Below are 25,855 nucleotides of genomic sequence, written 5' to 3'. Positions count from 1 at the left end.
CTGTGGCAGTAATGGATTCACATAGAATTTGTTATTCATTCACAAGCTCACAAGATACACTTGTTAAATGAATTAATCTGAAGTAACATTGCAATCCTTCCAAGCCAAAAAATGCCTGTAGAGGTTATCCAATACAAAAATAGAAACACATATAATGTCATGAAAAATCATAGATTATTGCATGGGTAATATGTCAAGAAGTAGTGTTGTTATCTTTGATTTAGATCATTGGTTCTCAAACTTGAAGGGGACTGACAGGACTATAGTTTTGTCCCTTAAATTTCAATTTACCAGTTTATATTGTCAGAGTATCATTGAACAATAAGCTAGTCCTACAACACGAACCTCTAGTCCCATGCGCGACATAAATGACATGTTTTTTGTGTTCAAAATTTATGAATGAAGGGAACACTTTATGAAGGTAGTAGGAACTGCCAATGCAGATAACTGCCAATCTGAGATAACAAGGTGTAGAACTGGATGAACACAGCAGGCCAAGCAGCATCAGAGGAGCAGGAAAGCTGATGTTTCAGACCCTTCTTCAGAAATGAAGAACACTTTATGAAGACTAATTTTAAGGCAAAAGTAAATTAGGAAACATGATCCTTTTTGTTTGTATTTAAAATTCATATTTACTGGTTTTGATTCACTGGTATGTTGCTTATCTCTTTAGGGACGAAGATACAAGGAGTCTGCTTGAAATAATAGGGATCCAAGGATCTAGTGAGAATGAAGAACTGAAAGAAAATGGTATAATTAAAATAAAAATAGTGCTGGACAATGGAATTAAAGTTGACAAATTTGCCCCAAGACTGAACTTTCTACATCCTGGAGTGTTGAAAAAGGTTGATATAGAAATAATAGATACATTGGTGATCTTTCAAAATTCTATGGATTCTGGAGTAGTGCCTGCAGAATGGAAAATTATAAATTAGGCTATTTAAGAAAGGAGGGAGAGAGAAAACAGGAAACTCTGATTTGGTAACCTGACATCAATATTAGGGAAAGTATTCAAATCTACTGTGAATGTTGTGACAACTGAATGCTTAGAAAATATGAGACAATGTGGATTTATGAAAGGGATTTCATATCTGACAAACCAGTTTGTGAGGACGCTACAAGCAGAATAGATAAGGGAGAACTATGAATGTAACACATTTGGATTTTCAGAAGGTTTTCAATAAGGTCTCATACAGAAATTTACTTAATAAAATTACAGTGCATGCAATACAGGATAGTATATTGTCACAGATTGTGATTGGCTAACAGAGATCAACCAGTTGCAGCACCTCACTAGTCTCTGCTTGCCAATGTGGGAATGGCCCATTTACTTCTACACTCTGCTTTCTTTCTATTGATCAATCACAATCTGTGACCAAATGTGATATTTCAAAGTTTTCAGCTAATAGTAAATTAGGTGAGAAAATGAGGAGTGATGAGAATGCAAACAGGGCTCAAAGAAGGTTTGGAAGGCTGAGAATAGGCAAGAGCATGACAGCTACAAAACAAGGTGGAAGACTGTGACCTTATTCAATTTGTATGATGAATGCAGATGTAGATTATTTCTTAAATGGTGAGATCTTGGAAAGTGTTGATATCCAAACAGACCTGGTTGTCTTTCCCCTTAAGCCACTGTAAGATAAAATGCAAGTGCAGCAAGCAATCAGAAAAGCAAATGGTATGTTGAACTTTATTGTAAGATGATCTGAATACCAGAATAGAGGTTTTGTTTCAATTGTTCAGAACCTCAGTGACACTGCATTTGGAGCATTGGGTGTAGTTTTGGTCCCTTTACCCAAGGAAGGATATACCAGACTGATGTTCACCAGACTGATTCCTGGAATGTCCTATGACAGGTAATTGAGGAGACTGGGACTGTATTCTCTAGAGTTTAGAAGAATGAGAGGTAGTCTCATTGAAGCTTACATAATTCTTACAGTAGATGCAGAAAGGATGTTTCCCCAACCTGTAGGGTTGAGACCAGGGGACACAATCTTCAGAATAAGTGGCAAGCCACTTTAAGACTGAGATGTGGCAGGTGGCAGCGAATCTTTAGAAATCTCAACTCCAGGGAACTGTAGAATCTCAGTCATGGCGTAAATTGAAGATAAAGACTGACAGATTTCTAGTTACTGATGACAACAAGGGATGTGGGGATGGTGATGAAAAATAGTATTGAGGTAGGTGATCAGCCATGATCCAGAAGGGTAGAACAGGTTTGAGCAGCTAAGGGACCTGTTCCAGCTTTAATGCTACTATATTCTTAAAAAGAGGGAAAGTTTAAAGTGTATTATTGTGGCTAGTACTTTTTCGACACACTGAAGAAATTCGCAAACTGTTTGTGTTGCAAACTCCATCCTCCTAGAATTCAGAGATTCTTGTCCTATGGAAGGAGAAGATGGCATTTTTTTAAAAGGTATGGCGTTGTCTGAATTATACGCTGAAATATTGCACCAATCAATCTCTTCAGTTTCAAAACAAAACATTGGTGTTGTAAGTATTATCATCTATATACTTCACATCAATTAACACTCAAGTTTCACAGAATATCACTGCATGGGCAAGTGTTACAAATGAATAAACATTACTATCTGCCTAGTTCCAAATGAAAATTGAAGGCTGCAAGGATTAAAGTGAAACTCATGTTCCTTTTCCCTGTGCTTTGTTCAGCAAAGGTTTTGCATTTACAGTGATGTTTTGAAGGTAACTTCTGTTGTGATGTGAATAACATAGTTGAAGTGTGCAAAATAAATGCATTTTTATTTTCTAACAACCAATGAATTTTAAATGGTTGTATGGGCAATACGAAGTCAAAGCTAGTTTGATGTCATGAATTAAACATTAGAGTTTTGTGTATTGCCTTGCATGTGATAGATTTTATTTACAGTTAGATCCACATATACATTCAAGCACATGCACATTTCAACTTTGGTAACAATTTATATGCCACAATTGTTTTTAGAGTTGTTAAAACTGACTTTTTTAAGTTTGATTTAAGGTTGGTTTTCTCTCCATTCAGTTGATTACCCAAGTTATCATATCACTGTACAAAACAGATAATAAAAAAATCCTAATAAATATGCACAAGTTCTGCATTCAACTTTCCTCTGTTGTTGAACAATTTTATTTGAATAGACTGAATACGTAAACCATATTTCATATTTTTCTTTAATATTTAAGTCCAAGTAAAATTAGTAAAATTGTAGGGTAAAGTAGCTTTGAGATGATTTTAAACTTTCGGGAAGTTTGAATTTGTAGAGCGATGCACATCAGAATTCTTTGTAATAAAATGTATATTTCACCCGTAACTCTGCCTCGAAACTTAATAACATTTAAAAATGCATTGGATCAGTCGGATGTTTGGCAATTTTTAAATGCCACGCCTAAACTATAAGTCTTTAATCTGATAATGCGACAAGTCCTTCCAGTTTCTAGAAATGAATGCAGGCAAATGTCCTGAATGAATGTTTTGCAAGAGTTTGTTTAAATGTCTGCAATTATTGGGGTGGTGGGTAGGAATATTTTCCATTTATCTTCGCCTGTTCCATCTAGTTAATATTTTAATGACAACGAACAAACGTCCATCTAAGGCAGTTACAAAGAAACTGTAAAATTTGTTTTCAAGAACTATACAATTTCGTTCATGATATGGTTCACAGGAATTGCATTTTTGTTTAATAAAGTGGAAGTGCCGGAGGAAAACAGTCTTACGCTTTGTAAACTGTTATGACGCCAAGAAAGATCTAAATTAAAGATTGCACAAGCTTTAATTGTCCATTTTGTACAAGTCTCTGTTACAGTAATATGAAAGGTTACACCACAGTCTATACACAGGAAATGTTATATTGGCAATGTATTTTTGTGGTAAGTCAATTGAGGGACAAATTTAATGTTTACACCGTACACCAGAGCGAAGTTAAAGGATCTTGTCTCTGATAAGTGTTCTCTTTCAATTAAACATTTTTTTTCAATTTCTTGCATCTGGATAATGTCCTGAAAACTTGCAACCTTTCCTAGTGATTTACGAGTCACGTCAATGTGATATTTGAATTCTAAAAATTGTCCATTGTAAATCCACACCCGCCATTATAATGTAATGGAAACTTGGCCTTCATTGCCTAGTTTGAAGTTTATTTTAATTGAACAAAAAGGAATACTAAACTAAGCATCTATTGGTCTCATTGCATGCAATCCATGTTTAATTTTAAGTTTTCTGTGATTATTTTTGAACTTGTCTGAAATGAAGCTGAATCAAACTCGATTGAGAATTGTCCTTATGGTGAACTCGGTTGTTATATTTTGCTCATATCTGCAGGGTGAGTGTAACTCTGAAGTCTGCAAACGTGAATTATGTATCGAAGTCGGACGTTGTTCCCCGACAGAAGCAGCCGAAGGTCGGATTAAGTTTACAGTGTTTAATAATAAAGGTAACCTGATAGCGAGTCGAGGAGTTACTAGCAAAACCCAAATAAAGTCCTAACATTGCTGGTCTGATTCTAAAGAAGAATTAGGAATACAGATGTATATGATATTCATCACCCCTGACTTGGTGAAAAAGAAACTTTGCTTTAGTTGCATGGTGATTCTACTGGGTCTCTCTCGGTAATATGGTACATGGTAACTAATGAAAGAGACTTTCGACTCGATTGTGTTCCTCGTCTTTTTAACTGTAAGAATTAGTGGTACTCCCAGCTATTCCTTTTAGCAGATAGAACAACAAATTCCCGGTCAGGGATCATTCAAACGACGCCTCAAATATTCTGTTATGTATTGACCAACATGCTTGGTGCCGGAGTTATGTGAAAAGGTCTGACTCACATTGCGTTCCCTTTGCATCACGCATAAGTTGCTTACAGTGTTAATGTTGATCGAACGTAATGCTCAAGAAGATAACTTTACCCAGAGCTGTGATCCCTTGCTATTACAGTAAAGCGAACTTGGGAGAGAAGGGAGGAGGCGGGGGAGGGCTAAAACGAACGTACGGGTAACGAATATTTTCAGTATTAGAGAACACGGTAAAACTGAGTATAAACAATTAGGATTTCGTGAAGAATTGTCTCTGCCGAAACCCCAGCTTCGACTGCTGTTGTTGTTGCGCTCTCTTCTGTCTAGATTTCAAATTGTAACAAATTGCACAGACAGCTACAAATCTATTGTGAGGTTTCAATTGAATACATTTTACTGTATCGGATTTCCTATTGCTGGGCATAAGTCTTGTCGGATATGTCATTTTCATTTCCAACACTTAACAAAACCGGAGTGATTTATATTCTACAGACCGAAGCTCAATGCAGTAAAAAAGCTTCAGTGTAACATACTCTGGATATCTGCTTTAAATTCTCTTCTTCTTAAGGAAAATAGTAACGCAGACATTTTTTTAAAGCAGTTATTATATTGTCCAAGTTTCCTTGTCGTAATTGCAGCGATCACAGATATCCTAGCTCGTCTTTGTAAAAAGAATCCCTCTCAGACCAGCCGGTACCCATGTATGTGTATCTGAGGTGCTCCCCGATATTTCTGCCACTCCCCTGGTCATTTAGTGACTGCAGTGGATTTATTTTGCAAAATCAGATTCCGCAAACACACTTAACATGTTAACTGGGCATATTGGAACAAATGCCTTCCCATATTCCGTGGGCATCCTCGATCCCAGCAGTAATTGTGTGTGCGTTTGGATAAAGTATGTAATCATCTTCTGTCGCAATGCTATTGAAATACGGCAGATTTTCAATTAAAGGCTTTCTGGAGCTCAGCGGTAAATGTTCCTAGCGAAGGCATGTCAAAAGTGAATTACAATCATTGCTCATCTTTCATAGATTCCAGCCCAATTCCGCGTGTGATGTCTGTTGCTAAATATTTGCAATCGTTCCGATCAAATGCACTGGGGAGGGACAGGGACAGTACAAACCGCAACCAACAGCTGGGCGCTTCCAGGTGTTGCACTCTTTCTGGACCAGTCATCATAGGCCACCACACTGAGCGGATTGCGTACAAATACTGTATTGTTTTGTTTTTGAAGTAACACCCACAGCGTCTTTTTTAAAGCTATTGGTCGGTTTCTGGTGCAGGTCGGTAAAATAAAAAAGTTTGGCTCACAAAAGTGGTATCCGTCTCCTACACAATGGAACATAAAAAAAGTTGAGATATGATTCAATAAAAGGCTGGGAACAATTAGCAGCTCGGGCAGTGGCTGTGGCAAGAGAAACGGACAACCTTTTGAAAGGTCATCGGCCTAAAATATATTTTCAGCCTTTTCCTGTTTTATTTCAATTACTAATAGTGACGGTGGCTTGTTTTTCCATGTTGAACAAGGTGCGTTCGAGCACTGCTATCAGTATTGATTCCATCCGCGTGTTATTAATTGCGGGTAACTATAATACAGATTTACTGATAGTCCAATTTACAAATCCCCAACTTCTTCGAAATCCCCATTAATTGATATGAATTCGTGTAAAAGCGGCACCTCGCTTCGAAAAGGTTAAAATATTCAAAAGAAGCTCAAAGATACTAACTGTCCAAGAGAGTCATGGAAATGGGAAACTGGCAAAGGACAAGAATGAAATTGGCAAAAGGTGATAAGACTGCAGAAAGTATTGGGATGAAGTGGCAGAGCGAATGAAGTCTCTCTCTCTCTCACACACACACACACATACACACACACTTGGATCTGGTTTAGATTGCTATTTTTTCCACTGAGCTCGTGTTTCGTTCTTTTTTTTTCTGTTGGCAGCTCGCTGCTGTGAAGGGATTAAATTGTATAATTTGGAAAACAGTCATCTGCTCCAGAGCTGAGTCAGAGGCTGATTGCAGCGCCGCGCTGTTCAGAACACAACTTTAGCCCGATGAAAAGCAATGAAAAATGATTCCTGGCTGATGCTCCCGAGCCTCCACTCCCCACTGCCCTTTGAAAGTAGTCATACAGTACAGCACCACGAACATCCCCACCTACCTCCCCACCCCCACCAACCCCCCACCTTCGCTTATTCTGTCTTGATTTGCCTCTGCGACTGTTTTTCGAAATATTCCTGCGAAATTTGGGGAATGAATCTCACAACTCAAGACTCTTCTTTCCACTCCAGGTGAGGTGGGAGGTCTTTAAGATTTCCTTGCTAATTAAAACGCGTGATATACTAGTACTAACTAACTTAGAACAATATATTGGTGTGTCACTACGGTGGGAAAATGAGGTTGGTTTCATGAATTTTATTGTTTGTGATCGAATGATGTTCCTTTGCCTTCCTCGATTTTTTGTTTGATTGTCTCTGCAGTGATAACATATTTAGGCATAAAACTATCCAGATTTTCTTTGATTTCTACGACTCCTCCCACTTTTCCTCTGTTCAGGAAGTGCTGTCTTTCTAAAGAGTACATATTGGCTTCACGATATAAAAGGTCCTGGGCAAATGCGGTCGTATCTATTCAGAAACTGAACTATCAATTTGACATAATGTGGGACAGAAGATTAGCAACTGTAATAGTAAATCGTCCGATGAACTACAATTGACTGGGTGTAAGACACCGGGTAAAACACCTCTTTCATTCTATATTGCCAGTTCTTTGCTGTTTTGTAACATTGTTTTGTATAAAAAATACGAAGCGGATCAGTCTGCATATGCAGGTGTCGGATCAGCCGCCCAATGCGGTGTGCTGCAATATTGATTTGTAAGTTTAATATCAGCAGGTCATACATATTTCTGTATAAATGTATAGGTGATCAGCACTTTCTGAGTTTTCAACGCGTAATCATTTAATGTGATGATCACTTTAAGATTAGCTTTTTGTTTTAGTTCCAGAGTACCATGCTGAGACCTTCTTCCCCAGTTTTGTTTTAATGCCACTCTACCAACCCACTAAAAGTTTCATGGCACCTAGAACATTAACATAAGCAGTCAATCAGATCTATTACTCAGAAAGTGAAGCACTGGCAGTCATGTAAACTGCTTAATCACCCATTAACACTTTTTTTTAGTTCCAAAAACTAACATCCAATTTGTTTTTAGAAGATGCAACGTTGAGAACCACTATGTCACGGAAAGACTTATCTAAGGCTGGTCAATTCTTTATTACTTTAATACTTCCACAGAAATGTTTTCATTTAACCGCCATTAATCTTTAAGAAAATACTTGGCTCATATTTTGGTATAAGTTCATGCACTTAAATTGACTATACTCTTATCGACACGGAAAAGAATGCTCCTTTAGCATTCAGCCTGTTCTTTTTTTTTAAGCTCAGTTCTTAAAGTTTTAACTTGAGTAAAACGAATACCTTAAAAGTAAAGGGAAAGAAATAAAGACCCAATCGATTTCAAATGATTCGGTTTATACTTTCTCAAAGAAAAATTGTACTTGGAACGTCAATCGCATAGAAATTTGAGGAAACATTGGAGTAACTTCAAACTTTTATCAAGATTTGAGTTTTTTCTTCTTGATGTCAATGATTTCATTCGAAATGCAAGAGATAAAGCATTTCAAAGGAAAGTCACATTGTAGTGCCTTTCATGTGGCGACAAAACGATTATATTTTGTTTAAAATAAATAAATTAACTTCAAGGGCAAGGTATCCGTTGTGGTCCTTCACATCCCAAAACGAAAGCGATTTATCGTGCGGGCATCCTTCAAGGTGCAGAACTACAACGGATTCAAACTGAACCACACCTCAACGGGATCATTTATATATTGCTAACAGAATGACTATATGTCACTGTGATACATATAATACATAACTGAAACAAATGGCCACTTTCAATGGCATATTTTCGCAACAGATTGCTAAAGGGATCTTGTGCATAACAACGTGACCGGGGCAAAGAAAATGTGCTAAACACGTTAAATTTCGATAAAAGACCATAACGATTCATATAAACTGTAACAGTAGTTCGATCTAGACAGTGCTGACTGACATGTTGCCATTAACACTTCAAACGGGTTTTCTAAAACAAGATCACGGAAAGTGATTGGAGAAATTATTAAAATGTAATATTATAACAAATGTACAACAAATCATTTCCCAGCTCTTTATAAAGTACGCTACCGATCTCGGCAGAAATTTTTTGTTGACTTTCGTTATCAACTTTAGAAAATCAGTTTTCCAATGTTATACTCTCTGGCTGTAGTGTATTTTTAGTGCATTTTGCTGTATGTGATTTGTGTTCGGGTCTGTCTGTGTGTTCGGCAAGGAATGGGGCACGGACGTTAAAGCTAAACATTTACTTTGCCTGCAATTCAACAGCAAATTTTGCCTGAAGCATGGCTTCTGCAAAGTTTCCAATTTTGAATGTGCGAAGTTTGGTTCTTTTCCGCTTGATTCGGCCACCTAAGTGCTCTGACCAGTGTGGCGCTGTTGTGCTTTTATAGTTTATAAAATAAATAGTCGATGCTGCTCTTCCAGTTTTCCCCGAATTTCACAACAATTTCACTCGCACTGAAACATAACAGCAGAAAGTCTGCAAAGCCAAACGCGAGGAGTGGGAGAGGTGGGGAGCTTTACTGAGATCAGTTGGTTGTTGCTTGAATGAATGGCCTTTGCAATTCTCTATTTGCTAGAAATCCATTACTCTTAACTTTGCAATTAGTCCATTTCAATCCATTCGGCATTTCTTTGAATTCTTCCTGCTATTCTATGGTGAATTGTTTGCCAAAGAAGAGCCTATTTTAAGGCATCTGTTGACACTGGGAGTCGTATAACAGTGGGTGCTGTTGTTGATAGCCAGCGGCATCTCAAACAATTACGTATATTAGGTTAAGAAAACTGATGGTATCTGTTAATATGATTCCTTTTGAGTCATGTTGTAAACTACTTGAAGCGGGATTATTGCTATACATGGTGGGCCATGTTTTTAACTGAAACATTTAGAAACGGTACTGACCACAAAGTGCACAGTTGTGTATGAGAATATTTGGATTGGGCGCGCCTTAATGTTGACCAACATTTTCCCCAGTTTCCTATCATTTTCCTCTTAGGGCAATCCAAATTCTCCCTTCTATCGTGTCCTTGTGTAGCCTCTGACCTCTCGGTTCTTGCTCCAATTGCACGATTTCCGTAACCAAAGAATTTCCCTTTTGTTTGAAATTACAATTTGTCTCCAGTCTTCAAAATTTCTGATTGTTTACCCATTAGTATATCTGCCAACTTTAAGCGCGCGTTAATGAAAATGTTGCTTTCTCTCAGGCAATATTTGGGCGACTTTGCTGCAGTTATTTCTCAGCTATGTTATTGCTCGACGCTGAAAGTGAGGTGCAATGAATTACCGCACGCAAATCTAGATGTGCGGCAACAACACTGCAAAATTCAAACGGTCTATCCTGGCCGAGTGAATCGACCTAGAGTGTTCCTGTTTTCCTTTTTAGTGTCGCTAATTTATTCTTGGTCTGATTTTGAAGTCTGTATCCTCCACGTGTGCAAGGCCTGCTATTCGTATTTCTAGAAAGGTTGTTTCTACTTCAAAGCACGGAAATTGGTTCCTAGGCCACAGGTTAATCGCACTGATAAAACTCATTTAATTGGAGTGGTGTTAATGCAGCGTTCTATCTATCTATCTATCTATCTATCTATCTATCTCTACCTACCAACCCTTGATTTATTGCATTGTCGTTTGAATTATGATCACTATTATATTTCTGTTTATTCTGATACTTGTCCTTGGAGCTAGGCTGCCTTTTGCATTGATATTAAATGATGTTGTCTTACCTTCTGTTGCATAGTTCCCTGTATAATTATGAATTCTTCACACTCTGTTTCATCACTGGCTGTTCTCTGGCCCTATGACAGTTGTAGCCGGATTTGTTTTTATTCCCTGCGTCAGTTATCCTAAATTATTCTACTTAATGCCTTCTCGCTGTGTCATTCTTGCTGGTGTAACTCCGGGTTACTCTTATCCATACTCGTTGCGCTTGCTGGTTCAACCCAGAATCACTAACTTGATTGCTCCTTCTGCTTAATACCTTCATAATTATTCTCCCTGTCTCCCTGCTTCCCACCCCTCTCTCGATAGGTGTGATTTTATGCCTTTTCTACATCCTTCTAAATGGTTCTTGCTTGTCCATCTGTCTTCTTAACTTAGTCCCGAATTGTCATTTAATAATGTTTGTTTTAATCCAAGGCTGTCTTTGCCTGTCTCCACGTCATACTAGCTGACAAATGTGAATATTTTCAATGTGTTTTACTCTCTCTCACTATCTCTCGCTCCCTCCTGTTCAGTGCTGGTGAATTTTCACTGCCATTGCTTGATTTTCTTTTCCTTCATTTTCTGCTTTGGGTTTACTTCTCCCTGTTTTTTTTTGTTTTCTCTCTCCTTTGGAGCGGCGTTTCTCTCACTCTGGTTCTGCTGAGATGTGTCAATCATTCTCCCCTTGCTATTGGCTGCGGAGTTTGCGTCAAAAAGTTACCAGAGAGGCGCTTTCTCAGCAAGTCTCAGAGAAAGGGGAGAGAGAGAGAGAGACCAGCACAACTCAGCAATCTCGATCATTTTCCACTTCCATACATCAGACACCTGCTTTAAATAGGTTCACCCATCTTCTTCTTCAAATAGCCAGCGTTCGACTTGGCTGGCTGAGATTGGAGCAATTATACACGAAAAAAAAATTGCCAATCGATAATCTTCGAGACTTATAACCTATTTCTTGTGTATTTGCTTTCAGGGACAAAGGCCGTCAGCATCGGGGAAGTCTGATTTGTTTGGGGTTTTACTTCGATCTAAGCACTGTAAAACAGGTGAGTTTCTTTTTCTTAAAAAAAACGTTAGCCTTCCTCTGTGATGGAGAATCTGAGTTTAACTCTGCGCAAGACTCCTATAGAATATCAAATCCGTGAACGCACCTACCCTGGGGTGAACCCCGCTTGAGGTTGCTATTCGTGCAGTAGAAGACTTTCCGTATATTCGGCTTGTTCACGATTGTGCTGTTTGGTCCAAATGCAGTTCTGACTAGTCTGAAATCTTGGTTCGTGTTTTGTGTTTTGAAGAACATACACTCCGAAGTTCTGAGGGATTGGATGGGGATGAAATGGCAGAGAAATAAGTAAAAGTCTTGCCGTGCGTTTTGCCTTTCGTGGTATATGCTCGTTTGCTAGTTTCAATTGAAATTGTCAATTTTCCCAGTCTTGTGCGAATTGAGCGCAAGCAGTTTTCTTCCACGCGTGTTGGGTTTGCTACTGGATCCCAGCAAATTCCCCTCATCCCCATGAATGTTCAAACACAGGGATAATTGGGGAGGCGTGGATTTCTCTCGATTTCTTTTCCTGATATCGTTGATCTGCCCCCGCAATCACATCCTCATTTGGGGAGTGCTGGGCTGCAGATGCTTTTTGTCACTCGTTTATCAGTTCAAATAAACTGGAATGAGATCGATCGCTTCCCAATTATTGACGAACAGCTTTCCTAGCAGAGAGTCGGATCAATAACCTGAACCAGAAGAAACTTCGCTGGACAAAACCTACGCTGTTTTCCGCTCAAATTCTAGACGTGAATATAAAACACTAGAATTGTTTTGTTTTTCAATGCGAAGCGGTTTGTTCAAAATCTATATAAATTTCAGATAGCTAAAAGGAAGAAACTTAACATTAGAGTTTCCAAAAAAACTTTCCAGCCAAAAAAAACTAACGATTTCAGTAATTTTACAAAATAGCGTTAACAATTCCAGCGTTCGACTCAGCCACGGAAGCACTTGATCCGTGCAGTAAAAGTTTAATGGATCTTGTCATTTATTTCTCAAAATAAAAATTGGAATCTACAATAACATATTTCGATCAAAGGAACTGAAGTTTATAAATAAATGAATATGTTTTTAAAATTAATAATGATATTTGCTAGATTTATAAAGCAGTCTTTGAAACCTAAAACCCAGCTTTACTTGCCAAAATTGAAATGTTAACTAAACAACCGGTCAGCATTAGCCTGGAGCTTCATGTACATACGAATGTTACATTTAAATATTTAAAATTAAGGCGAGGATTTTTCTAACTGACATTTAGTTTCTCCTGACTCTCAGACTCGTGTAATTGCTTTATCCTTTTAACAAATTTCGAAATATTATTTAACGTCGAAACGGTTGGATTATTCAGATCTCTCTTTATCCTCCAAGCAAATACAAATTAAGATTTTAATGTCTCATTGCATAATCTCATCGCAAGAGTCTTGAAAATGTTTCCTTTAAGATTTATCCAGCGGGAGAGCATGTCGCTGTAAATGTAAAGTATGGCCCATCAAGAAAATCTAAAGCTAGAAACAGTAAGATCCACTGTTCATTCTATTTGAGCGCAGAGTCACTCACATCTCACCAGCTTGTCCTGGTTGTACATTGAAAGTGGAACTGTAATGTCCTGAATAAGTTTGGAAACTTGCGGACAAGTACAAAGTATTTAAACGAAAATTTTCGAACAACTGTAATTACAATAAACATTATATTTTAAAACTATTCATTATTTTGCATTCGTGCAGTTTAGGAGGTGACGAGAGGAGGGGTTAAGTACAATTTGCAATAAATAACTTACCACCATCGTTAAAACACGCTTCATTTCAAACTGTGGCAGGAGAGCATCGGCCTTAACACGTTACAAATACTGTATCAAATATGAAAGTAAATGCCCGTTGTTCGAAATCCCACGAGTCTCAAAGTTGCAGGGCCGGGCCCTATATGAGATTAATGATGTTTTTTTTAATAAACACAGTTCGACTCTATAGCTTTGTTTCATTTCCATCAAGCAGAAAATTAATCAGAACAAATGCAGCAGGGATGAGGGAGAAAGCGTTCTTCGCCATCCCAGTTTTTGCAGCGTCCTGTAATTAAGGAACGTGTGCCACCCGGATTATCTCGTTAATTTATCAAGAAAACATTTATTATAATTAATTCTCGGCCGCATGCTCGGCGGGGTAATTACGATCGACCGAATGCCGCGCAACTGGTAGATAGGATTCTTTCAAAAAGTGACAGATTGTGCTGGGAAGCCGACAGACTCGACCCGCTCTCTATATAACTGGCTGCACTTCTCTACCAGTCAGCAAGAGAAGCAATTTCCCTGTGGCTTCAGCCTTGCAGGTAGGGCCAGTGGGATCGGCCGGGAGTGGAAGGCTACAACTTGCAATCCATTTTGTTCGAGTAGATTGCTTTTTAGGTAAGGGCCTGTACTTCAAACTGGCAAAGATCGTGTTTTATTTCTCTCGCGGTGAATAGTTGCAATCAGGCAATAGACGAATGAACGTTGCAGCATTGAGTTAATCGGGATGAAGTCTAAGACTGCACCAAAGGGTCATGTTGCTTGTTCTGCAGCTTTGGGAAAGCGGTGTTTACACATCGGAAGCAGCCTTTAACGCGGGCTGGATCTGATAAACGCTGTGTAGAGCGCTGGCTGGTATATGTAACAGGTCAGCGTCTGAATGAGTCGACTGCCTAGTTTTTGTTTTGTAATGAGAAGTTTTGTCAACGCAACCCCCATCTCCGCCATTTTGAAGGTGTGCTCACCCTTCCTAAACCTCGTCTCCTGAAAGTAAGATGCCAGGCGCAAATCAGGTGCCGCCACTTTTATTTTAAAGTCAAGTAAAACATTTTCATTGTTGTTGTGATGCAGGGGATTTATGGAGTATTTCTTGGAGAAGTGATCAGGTGACAATGTATGACTTCCGCGCGTAAACAATGTTAGACCAAAGGCAAAGTGCAAAGTTGTCCAATCAACGGAGGAATCTGTCCCCAGTTTCTTTAAACCCGGGCACCAAACTCTTCATTAGATAATATTGGATTTTTTAAAATATTCAGTTGCTAAACAATTGGGCACAAATAGTTTTGATTTCCCGGCGACTTTTTCCCCCCGATTGAGAATTAATTACTTGTTAGCTCTTTTTGGCTTTGTCTCGTTCACGTCGAGCAAACTACCAGAAAGCTAGATATTCTGTACCGCGAAACCTCGCCTAGTCGATAAAAAGACGTTGTGCTGCATCTCACTAAATGTTGCCTTCCAATTCAAACAGGTGTATTCTCATCTCAGAAGCAGTCTCTGTTTCCCATTGTAAAACACGTAAAATAAAACGAAAAACTTCGCTAGCATCCGGTTGCAAATCCTACACAGGAACCTCTCTTTTTTAACATTGAGCCTTTGTTTTTCTCTGTCCATAAAGTCTTTGTTATCAGTAGTTTGTCGATTTTCTCCCTCCCGGGCCAGCAACTCATTGTCTCTGCAAATGGTCCACAATCAAGTTTTGTTTGAGCCAATTAGCGTGATAACAGATTGGTGCTAACGAATGGATCTATGCAAATTGCATCGCTAACAATGCGCTGTGTGCATTTCAAGCATTGGGGTTTTGTTATGTGGAAGGCGTACTTTAAGAATGGGTGTAGCACGTTTTTTGGGACATATTTATCTGGTCACCATCCCTGGGTCCAAAAGACAGCTGGGGGTCCCCGGATGCTTTAAAGAGACAGGCTGGGATCTGTTGAGAAATCAGATACTTTCCAGTGATCGTTGATACAACATCTCCTCTAGATCACTCCACTCATCAACCTTTTCTCTTACTCTGAATAGGTTTAAACCGAGGCCTTTCTGCAAACTCAGTCGAGGACCCAAGGACACGGACTCCGGATTTTTCTCTCGTTTCTCACAGATTTGCTCTTCAAACCAACCTTAGCATGATGTCTTATCTCAAGCAACCTCCATACACAGTGAACGGCCTGAGTCTGACTACATCGGGCATGGATCTGCTTCACCCCTCGGTCGGCTACCCCTGTAAGTATTTGCTGAAACCTTATACTTTACCAAGGCCTCAAAGCAGACTTTTTTTTAAAGAACCTGACAGAGTTTTCCGCGACACTCACAGGCAGGAAAACGTGCCGACCAATTGGGATTATTTCAGTGTGTTTATTGCTTTTAAATGGGAATTATCAATAGAATTCAGGGCGACAGAGATGACCTCATTCCAGCCTCTTAACCCGCACCCAAGGTTTGTGTGTGTGTATTGTGTGTCTGTGTGTGAGAAAGAAAGAAACTTTTCTGGTTCGGAACCGCGCCTAGCTGACTGGTCCTGCCTGATGTCACTCTCGGGTTTAGTTTTCGACTCGTTTCGACGCCAAATGCGGGGTGAAAGTTTGGGCCCTTCTTTGCGTTTACAATGAAATTCCCGATGTGTTGACCGATCCGCTTGATTTCTGTTTGAAGCTACTCCGCGGAAGCAGCGGCGAGAGAGAACCACTTTTACCCGGGCGCAGCTGGACGTCCTGGAGGCGCTTTTTGCTAAGACCCGCTACCCGGATATCTTCATGAGGGAAGAGGTGGCTCTCAAAATTAACCTGCCCGAGTCCAGAGTGCAGGTGAGCGGCACACTGCACCCACGTCCCCTTCTCAGTAACTATTACCGGACCTTCCGAGCGTGTGAACGCGCGAATCCCGCTCGCCCGAGAGAGACAGAGAGCTGCAAATGAGACGGCAGGATGTTAGAGGGAGAGGGTGGGAGAGACAGCGCCGGGAAATTAGTTCATGGCCCGCAGCGAGCCCAGGGGCCCGGCTCTGTGTTTCTCTGAATGGGATTGAGAGCGAAAAGCCGTAAATTCTTTGAGATTATTTCCAAACAAAGAGTGGATTTAAGACCTGTCAAGTCAAACATGTTACTTTCCTGCAAAGTTTTATACGAACAGAACACACTTTGCTGTTTTCTGGTTGCTGAGGGAAAACTGAAGAGAGGCCAGAAATAGTTCCTTATAATTATTTCCTTACCAAGAGCGTTCTAGATAATGTTGACCCATAAAAAGAACAGTTTTTAAATTGAAGGGACCGGTTAGTTCAATGCTGGGTGTCTAACATACGAGTTTCACGAAATTAAAAAATATGATATTACATTAAAATGATAAAAATGATTTGCATCAACCTTGCTAACAGAGAGCAGCCGCTACACTGCACTATTTCAGGTTTGGCTTTTTTTGTTAAGAGTTGAACTGATTTTCCTCTGTGTGTTGGTGTTATTTTTTTAAAAAAAGGTTTGGTTCAAAAACCGTCGAGCTAAGTGCCGCCAGCAGCAGCAACAGCAGCAGAATGGAGGGCAGCATAAAGTCCGACCCAGCAAGAAGAAGAGCTCGCCAGCCCGGGAGCCGAGCTCGGAGAGCGGAGCGAGCGGTCAATTCACACCACCCTCCAGCACCTCGGTGACGGTCATATCGAGCAGCAGCGCCCCGGTGTCGATTTGGAGCCCCGCGTCCATTTCTCCGATCGCCCCCGATTGCCTGTCCACGTCCTCGTCCTGCATGCAGCGCTCCTACCCCATGAACTACACCCAGGCCTCGGGTTACACGCAGGGATACGCCGGATCCACGTCCTACTTCGGGGGAATGGACTGCAGCTCGTACCTATCCCCGATGCATCACCAACTCCCCGCCCCAGGGACGGCGCTCAGTCCCATGGGCACTAATGCAGTCACTGCAGGCCACCTCAATCAGTCCCCGGCTTCCCTCTCTGCCCAGGGCTATCCAACCGGCGGATTAGGTTTTAATTCCACCGATTGCTTGGATTATAAAGACCAAACAGCTTCATGGAAACTCAACTTTAATACTGACTGCTTGGATTACAAAGATCAAACGTCTTCGTGGAAGTTCCAAGTTTTGTGAAGTGCTGGGACTCTCTTTGAATTTGGACAAATCATTCCAATGTTAAATCTTTGGAATGAAGAGCACAGGACTTACCGTCATTCCAGTTCTTGTAGCCAACCATCCGGTTAAACTTTTGGAATGGACAGGACGATATTTGTAATCATTCCAAATTTAGCCATTTTTTAGTTGGCCTTTAAAAACAAAACAAAAGGACCATCAGGGCTGTGTGAATTATGCGATTGGTGTCATAGATGCACTACTTTATTTAAAAAGAAAATGTTTATAAGGGTTCCATATGTAGTTCTGAGAGACAATCAATGTGTGTCTTATATCAGTGGTACATCTGTGTTTTTATTTGTGCTAGACTCAAAGCAAGTATGATCTGCTGTACTGTATGCAAGTGTGTGAACCCTTGTCGCTGTTGAACTCGAGCGGTGGGGGAGGGGGTGGGCATGGTTCTGCTGTTGTTATAATGGAGCTAAATTCTGTTGGAATAGGTACCCACCATTGTTTGAAATGAGCGCCTTCAAACATAAGCTGAACTGTGAAACTTCGTGACTCTGGCTGCATATTTCACACGGGCGCTAAAACTATTTGTCCTTATAAACCCAATAGCTTAAAAGATGGCTGGTTGTATTGACCCCACTGAGGGTCAGGTGCTCAGAAGTTGGTTCTTTTGTTTGCAGGTGTTAATAGAGTAATATATATGCATAAACATCAACCATTCTGGAGTCCACAGATACGGACGACTACTTTAACGTCATTATAGCACAATTTTGATTTGTCTTCCACGGCTAAATCTGAAACAATATTCAATAAAGTGGAAATCCTGCAGCTCGATGGCACTTAGTGGGTGTGTACAAAACTGCACGACTTCGAGTCTGCCATTAGGGTCCATTAGTTTACCAAATAATGTCAGTTCAGGAATTCCATTCCCTCCCTCCGCTTGCCCACCCCGCCCCCCACCCCTTCATTCCCATCATAAGACATGAGGGTGAGAATGTGCTTTTATAGCTTGCAGCCAATCTGTTAGAGTGGCGAAAATTTGCACTGTACCACGTCTATTTTCATTTTGTTTTTCATTTTAGAGGCACAGATATAAGCTGTTATGTTTATAAGTTTTAAAACGAGAAGAAAACAAATTCTTGTAGCAACTGATGCACAAAGGATGCCTGACATAGAGTGTGTGTATACATATATCATATAATATATACATACTCCAACCTGCAACTTCTGAAGCTAAACAAACGCTAGGCGCTTTACTTGTCTATTTTCCTTGAAAGTTCTGAAATTTTATCGATTTTTTTATGTACAGGATACTTTTGTATTTCTTCTTAGTGTAAAAATGACGAGGCTTGATCTGGATTCCAGTCTCTATGACCTATTTTCCTTTTTATTAGGTATTGTAAGTGTTTTCAATGTAAATGTAGGTAAGATATAAAATGATTCATAAATTGTGCTTTTTACACGTGAACTTTTGTCCATTTCAGATATTTATTGTCCAACTAATTCATATAAATATTCGGTTATGTACAGTGCTTATTTTATGATAGATAAAAGGTCTTGTGAAATTTCGATCATTTCTTTATAATAAATATCACTTTTGCTGCTGAACTGGTTAATAGTAGCTGCCCAGCTCATGCATCCTCGTCCCACCCATTATGCTGTTACCCTCCTAATTTAGTGGCTGATTAAAGCGGATTTAGTATGAACCCGCGTACTATATTTCCTAACACGTATTGCAGAGACTTAAATTTATTCTTGAATTACATGATTGTGACAGCACATATCAAGGGTCTGAATGCGAACAATGTAATTGGATGGAAATGCAGAATCTGTTGCAAACACAACTGCAAACATTGGCGTGGTTCCTATAAGCGCCTGAAAATCTCATCCAGTATGACAGGACACCAAATATGCCGATTTTCTTCTTCTTAAACGATAATTTAATGCACAATCTCAACGTTTCAATCTCACTTCCAATTGCAAGGAGACTTGGAATTATGCAAATATTACTAATATCGAAAATATGTGGAGAGATGGTAAATATATTCGACGGAAAGGGTGTGCAGCTACTAGAATATTTCAGCTTTCACAATACAGCCATTTTCACCCCGTTTTAAATTATTTTGTTTGGACTAAGACACCAAAAACCATTTGGCTCACTCACCTTTAAATGCATCACTCTCTAATCTCTCACATCAATGGGCAACCTTTCATTTCTGAGCACAGAAAGCTGCGTAATGGCCGCTTTATTCAATTGACTTTTCAACACATTAAACACGCGTTTAGGTAACACCCTTCGGACCTGAAGGGTATTGTTAATCATGACCTTTTTACTCTCACACACTCTAAGGAAAGCATTCAAAGCGAATCGAACTGCTGACAATATTAATTAATTAAAGAACCCTTGTCTCAGACTCTTTCATCTATTCAGACCTACAAAGAACTTTGTGTAAAAGCTCTGTTCAAACTCCAGACTATTTCACACAAAACGGATCTGTTCCCTTCTAACGTTGTGTCGTCATTTTTCGGAGAACAATAACTGCCAGATTAACTGTAATTTATAATTAACCAACGCGGAGACTGAACACCAGGAACAGGGAATAGAACACACTGTTCTTCATTCATCGGCAATAAATAAATAACCGCTCCGTCATTTCAGAGATTTTTTTTGTTTTCTTGCGAAATAACTTGTGAATCAGGAATTGTTTCACTATCACTTGTAATTTCAAGTTTAACTTTGCCATTGGTATATTTGTGGCTGACGTCACGGTTAAGGAAAGGGTGGACAATTATGGAAGGTTTCTTGAAAGGAATGGCTAAATGCTAGCTTTCGATTAACATCTTTCAGTTTTTGACCTAGGCAATCGGTGGGCCACCAAAAAGGGCTTCTAATTAAACCCTTTAAACAGTAGGATCTGTTAAACCCAACTTCAGTGAGACGAGTGACAGCAAACTTGACCCCAGGCAAGTGGAACGCCCACTTACTTTGCAGTTAATCAGAATTTCCCATCCAAAAGACTTGTTTCGTTGGCAGTAGACAACATAATCGTGTAAATCTGGAGAATATTACATCAGTGACAGACCGTTCTGTCCAGCAAGTCTACACTTTTTTAAAAAAAACAACTGTTCCATTTAGTCTAAAGCCATTTTCTGTCACTTTCTTCTTTCGCGAGCAATTGTCTGTTTCCAGATCAAAACACCGCGATTCTGCTACGGCAATCCATATAACAGAAAACTTCAAATTCGCATTGTATTCAGTGGGAAGATATTTCTGTCCTCCCAGCCCTCCAACACCACCCCCCGCCCCCGCCATGCCCCTCAGCACCCCAGCACACTCCGTTGTTCTGTGCATTTGACCAACTGGTTGTTTCAGTCGGTAAATAGCATTCCTGGGGCTTGCAGATATAGTTGTTTACAGTACATTGTCTGTGGTGTGTGCATGGCTGTTTGTCTTTGGGTTTCAAATATTTTACAGTATCATTTCAGCTGAGCTTGATATCCGGTTTCTATTTATCTACAGCTGACTGCTCTGATAAAAACAACTTATTTATATAGAATCTTCAAAGCAGTAAAAACGTCACCGGAACATTACAATAGCTGTTGAAATTAGAATTCCGAAAGAATCGAATCTTTTCCCTTTAATCTCTACTTGTTCTTTGCATCAAGGCGATTTCGTTGCGGTATCAGTCCTTCTGGGAACCAATCGTGTTATAAATAATTGCTTCTTTGGAATTCAGAGAATTAGCATTTGCCCAATCTAAAGTTTATTGTGTTTTTTTTAAAATGTGTGTTGTACAAACAACAGAAGCTTACAACTTCAAAACTGATGCATTCAGCGAAAAACAAATCGTGGACATCAGCTTCCATTCTACTGTATCTCCTTAAAGGAAGCATAATGTCACACCGTGTTAAATATTATTCTACATTTTCTGTTCATCAGTTTTAAACATTATCTTACATTATCGATCATTTTGGGGACAATGATGATATTGCCTATTCCTGTAACGATTTGGGAAGCAGAAGGCTTCTTAGCTACAGCGGAGGATTTTATTGCACAGTGTTCTGGAACTGATCCAGGCGAGAAAGTCAGCAAGCTGCTGATCAACTGCCTTAAAATCTCAAACTTCATCATATACACAGGAGCAGAAATCCTGGAGACTTCCTTCATTTCCTCGTATTGTTTCTCCTTTTATTCCTAGTGTATTTCACTCGAAATGAAGATGGCCTTCTATCTCACACACCTGACTACATACCAAGGCTAAGCGATCAACATGTTCAAATTTAGACAATGATGCTTGGGCCCCCAACCATCCTGTTTATCACTCACATCCTCCTTACCGAAATCAAACCATTTAACCCAAACAGCATAGCCCATGTTTTGGATACAAGTTCATTCTTTGGCACGTTTCTGATACAGTTGTTGAACGGGTTGAACAAGTTGTTCAGTATAATTCAGGACAGTAAACTACTTTGGAATATTTTGTCCCGATAGCCAGGAAACGCGAAGAAACGTTGGCCCGCATGTTTGCGAAGCTGTTTAATTTTGCACAATAATTTGCATTAACATTGTCTTTGTTTTGGAAGCCTTAACATGAATTGTCATTTTTTTTCCATTTTTATGGCACGTGATCAATTTTACTAGCATTTTACAGATAATACATCACCGCGATAAGCGACGGTGGAAAGTAATTTGACCAAGAGTCGGTGTGTTATAACTAGAGTGAATAACGATCTCAGCTGTTCAAATGACACTAAGATTAACATAGCGCATGATCTCTTCAAGAAAGTTAGCAACAAATCCAGCAAGAGGTGCCAGTGATACCAGACATGACCCAAGACGCGATGTCTTTAAAGTAACAAAACTCAACGACAGACGTGGTAAGGCAGCTCAGTCCAACCTTGTGAATGGGTGATATATACCCGGACCTTTGGACTAGATGAACTAGAATCCAATTAAATTCCTATTTAATTTAACGGGGCGGTATGGGGGCTCAGTGATTAGGACTGCTGCCTCATGGGGATACGGGCTCGATTCCACCCTCGGGTGTCTGTGGAGTTTGCACATTCTCCCCGTGTCTGCGTGGGTTTTGTGCGGGTGTTCCGGTTTCCCCCCACAGTGCAAATATGTGTAGGCTAGGTGGATTGGCCATGCTAAATTGCCCACGGTGTTCAGGGATGTGCAGGCTAAGTGGATACAGGGATGGGGTGGGTCTAGGTGGGAGGGTCAGTGTGGACATTATGGACCGAATAGCCTGCTGCTAACACTGTAGAGATTATAGTAATACGGCGGAAATCCTGACCATTCCAAAAAATGCTATATCACGGAATCTAACTCTAAATGTTGCTTTACTTCTCCGCTTGATCTGCAATAACACGTTGATCCTATCAATATTGGTGAGGTTAAATTTTGTCGTTGAATTCAAAATGACAAGTCAGAATTACGGTGTTATTGTAGCTCCTAGCTTCTTTTGACACACAAGGAAAAATCGATGAGTGCTCGTATTTCGCGTGCTAATATAACGTAAGCTAGTGTCATATACCAGCCGTTATTTAGGGCATGTTTATTTTGATACCTATAGATAATCTATCCATTTATATTAGGTGTTATTGTTCGTCAACTGGGAATCCAGCGCAGCAGAGTTAGGACAATATCAGCACCAGGAGCGGAATCAAAGCTGCAATTTCAAAGGTGTGTTCGCCCCTCCCAATCGTTCATTATCCGATCCAAAAAAAATGGCAGCACCATCGGAGTGTTATGGATGAATGGACAGTCCGCTCACATTAACACCTGATACATTTGCGGAAAGGTTTAGATTCGATCATCAGCATCTTTTCAGACACGATAAGCATCAGTTGTTCCTGTAAAACATATAGACAGTGAAAGTAACACGGACAAGCAAATTGCATATTTAAATAGCAGAAAAAGCAAATTGACAGGAACGGGCAATCAAACTGTTCGATACGTCCAAGCTCGAGTTTGAGAGTTAAAATCACGGTTGAATATGGCATATTTGTTGATTGCACCAAACATTGAAGTATACGGGCGGTAGGGTGGGGGTGGGGGGTTACTCAGTACACTTGGTTATCTTTTTATTATAACGCGTTTCGCAAACTGATGATATCTTTAACAACCAATCCTGCTTCTTTAATTTTACCTTTTCACAATATTGAACGTGATCACTTCAGTCATATTGGTCAGAAATTAGCACACGCAAAGAGCTGGGAAATCAACGCAAGGTTAGCGCTGTCATTTAAATAGGCGTCTCGGGGCACGTATAGGTGACTTGGTACGCAACACAGTACAGAGGAGTGTCTGATCTCACGCACACACGCATTGTCGTTCAATAAATAGAAACATGCTCCAAACCTTATCTGTTGTGAGCAGTTAGGACTTCTAATGGTGACCTTTTTTAAGGATGTTTGTTCACACTCTGAACATTTCCAAAAAACAAAAGACTTTTCTTCGGCTTTCGAATGTGAACCGGCAGCACTCTTATAGATGTTTTAATGATTTGACTCAAATCGCAACTAAACGTCAAAACTTTAGGTCATAATCGAGAGCTTTTTTTTTATCAACAAACAGGAATTGGATCATGATGCTCATTGCGAATCTGGTTAGTGCTGCCAAAGCTGTAAGGGACGAAGATGCAATTGGTAATAACTGAGTCCGCTTCACATCATAAACATTGGTCTCTCACTGTCCCGCTTGACAGGCATCGCCCGCTGTTCACTGTATCGATCCTCCACAAGTGGCTCCAGTACACTTACCAAATTATAATTCAACTTTTTGGATCATTATTATTAGCACAGAACAGAATCCCAGTCACTAAAGCAAGGGGAAGAAAAATAAAATCTGGATGAACCACGTGAATTTTGATGAACTGACAAACTCAAATCATCGAACAAAACCCACGGGCCTATAACGACGCGCAATCGATACACAATATATATTATTTCAATCAAGTAATAACTTACATGTGGTTAACTGAGTTTGTTAAACACAATTATTTTTAATAAAAAAAAGGTCTAATTCGGGATTTGAAGGTATCACCTGTAATCCTGAAATACAGCAACTGCAATGAAAGTGCTGCTGCCCGCTAATAGGTTTATAACATGGGCAAGGGTTGTTTTCTGCATTTTTTCAGTGTTCATGGTCGTGTCTCAAACGAATAACATTCAAGCGTTTAAGCGTTCAGTTTTCTGCTATATTCTCACACAGGACAAATCGCACATTTTTACCCCGAATGAATCCGTTAGTCTGAAACGTTCTTTAGCCGTCCGTTCTTAAAGTCAATATGCTACATAATTCTTAGTAAGCAAGTGTCTTGATTTGTTTTGAGGTTTTGATATTTTTACGGATTGTTCAGATCCCAGTATTCTTTAATTTTCCATTTGTTCATACAACCTAAATTCGTCATTTATCGAACAATGGTTATTAGATACACTTCAGAAACACTTCCAGTCCGATCCGCTTCGTACTCTGAGTTGTCCATTCCGGCTTCCATCAGGGAGCCCGTTTCCCGCGAACGCTCCGTTAACTTTGAAATTCCTAGTGTAGATCTTTGCCGCATTGCCCATTGCTTTAACTGTGGGAATGAGCAACTGATTCTTGTCAGATATCGTCTGGATCATGTTTTATTTTAAAATTCCAGAGTAAATTCAATGTATTTTATTCAAGATACATAATAGGAATTTGGCTTACACATACATTGTTTTCCATAATAGATTTTAAAATCATTAACGATTAAATTGCGCAGCAATAAAACATTTCGCAATGCATTTTACAAACTGAAGAAGGATACGAATGTTGTTTTCTGAGAGCAGGAAAAAACAAATCCTTAACGGAGTTTGCGGTTTAAAGGGGATTGGTAAAGATTGGGCGTTCCGATATTCAGGTTAAATCACGTCGTACCTTTAATATCCTCACAGGTCGTGAGTGATACACAATATCTCACTTTCTTTAACGTGTATCCATTAAATAGCAAAAAAAATGGTTTTGCAAGAGTGAAATGTGTGTAATTATAACAAAAACTCCGAATTGTAACACATTGCAAATGATTAAACCGACACTATAATTAGTCACAATAAATTCAATAAAATTTTAGCATTTCCACTTGAAAAAAACTTTCGATTTTAAATGAGCAACACTGCTTCTGTCTGTCCAAACGGTAACCTGGTGATTTAGGACGTCTTTCTAGATGCACCACCAGGAACTTTCTGGTTGTAAGGATTCACCATCCCAGACCTTTCGGCCGTCACATCATTCTGGACATTGTCAGTGTTATGTTAT

The 25,855-nt window shown here is 39.7% G+C and overlaps 1 protein-coding gene across 1 annotated transcript; it reads left to right on the top strand.

The window, feature by feature from the left end:
- Window positions 1-15,422: 15,422 nt before the first annotated feature.
- Window positions 15,423-18,180, top strand: otx2b (orthodenticle homeobox 2b). Its single transcript, XM_020527345.2, has 3 exons — window positions 15,423-15,709; window positions 16,139-16,290; window positions 16,954-18,180. Exons 1-3 carry the CDS (start codon window positions 15,613-15,615, stop codon window positions 17,575-17,577), a joined length of 873 nt encoding a protein of 290 aa, XP_020382934.1. The 5' UTR covers window positions 15,423-15,612; the 3' UTR covers window positions 17,578-18,180.
- Window positions 18,181-25,855: the final 7,675 nt, after the last annotated feature.

This window comes from Rhincodon typus, chromosome 8 (assembly GCF_021869965.1).
Source record: "Rhincodon typus isolate 14 chromosome 8, sRhiTyp1.1, whole genome shotgun sequence".
Classification (NCBI taxonomy): domain Eukaryota; kingdom Metazoa; phylum Chordata; class Chondrichthyes; order Orectolobiformes; family Rhincodontidae; genus Rhincodon; species Rhincodon typus.
The sequence above is the reverse complement of the archived record's forward strand: the minus strand, read 5'-3'. Positions and strand labels throughout refer to the sequence as shown.

Excerpts from the sequence above, each read along its gene's own strand:
- otx2b (XM_020527345.2), top strand. The coding sequence starts at position 15,613 with ATGATGTCTTATCTCAAGCAACCTCCATACACAGTGAACGGCCTGAGT. Across the intron at positions 15,710-16,138 it reads CCCCTCGGTCGGCTACCCCT|CTACTCCGCGGAAGCAGCGG; the intron begins GTAAGTATTTGC and ends TTCTGTTTGAAG. Across the intron at positions 16,291-16,953 it reads TGCCCGAGTCCAGAGTGCAG|GTTTGGTTCAAAAACCGTCG; the intron begins GTGAGCGGCACA and ends TTTTAAAAAAAG.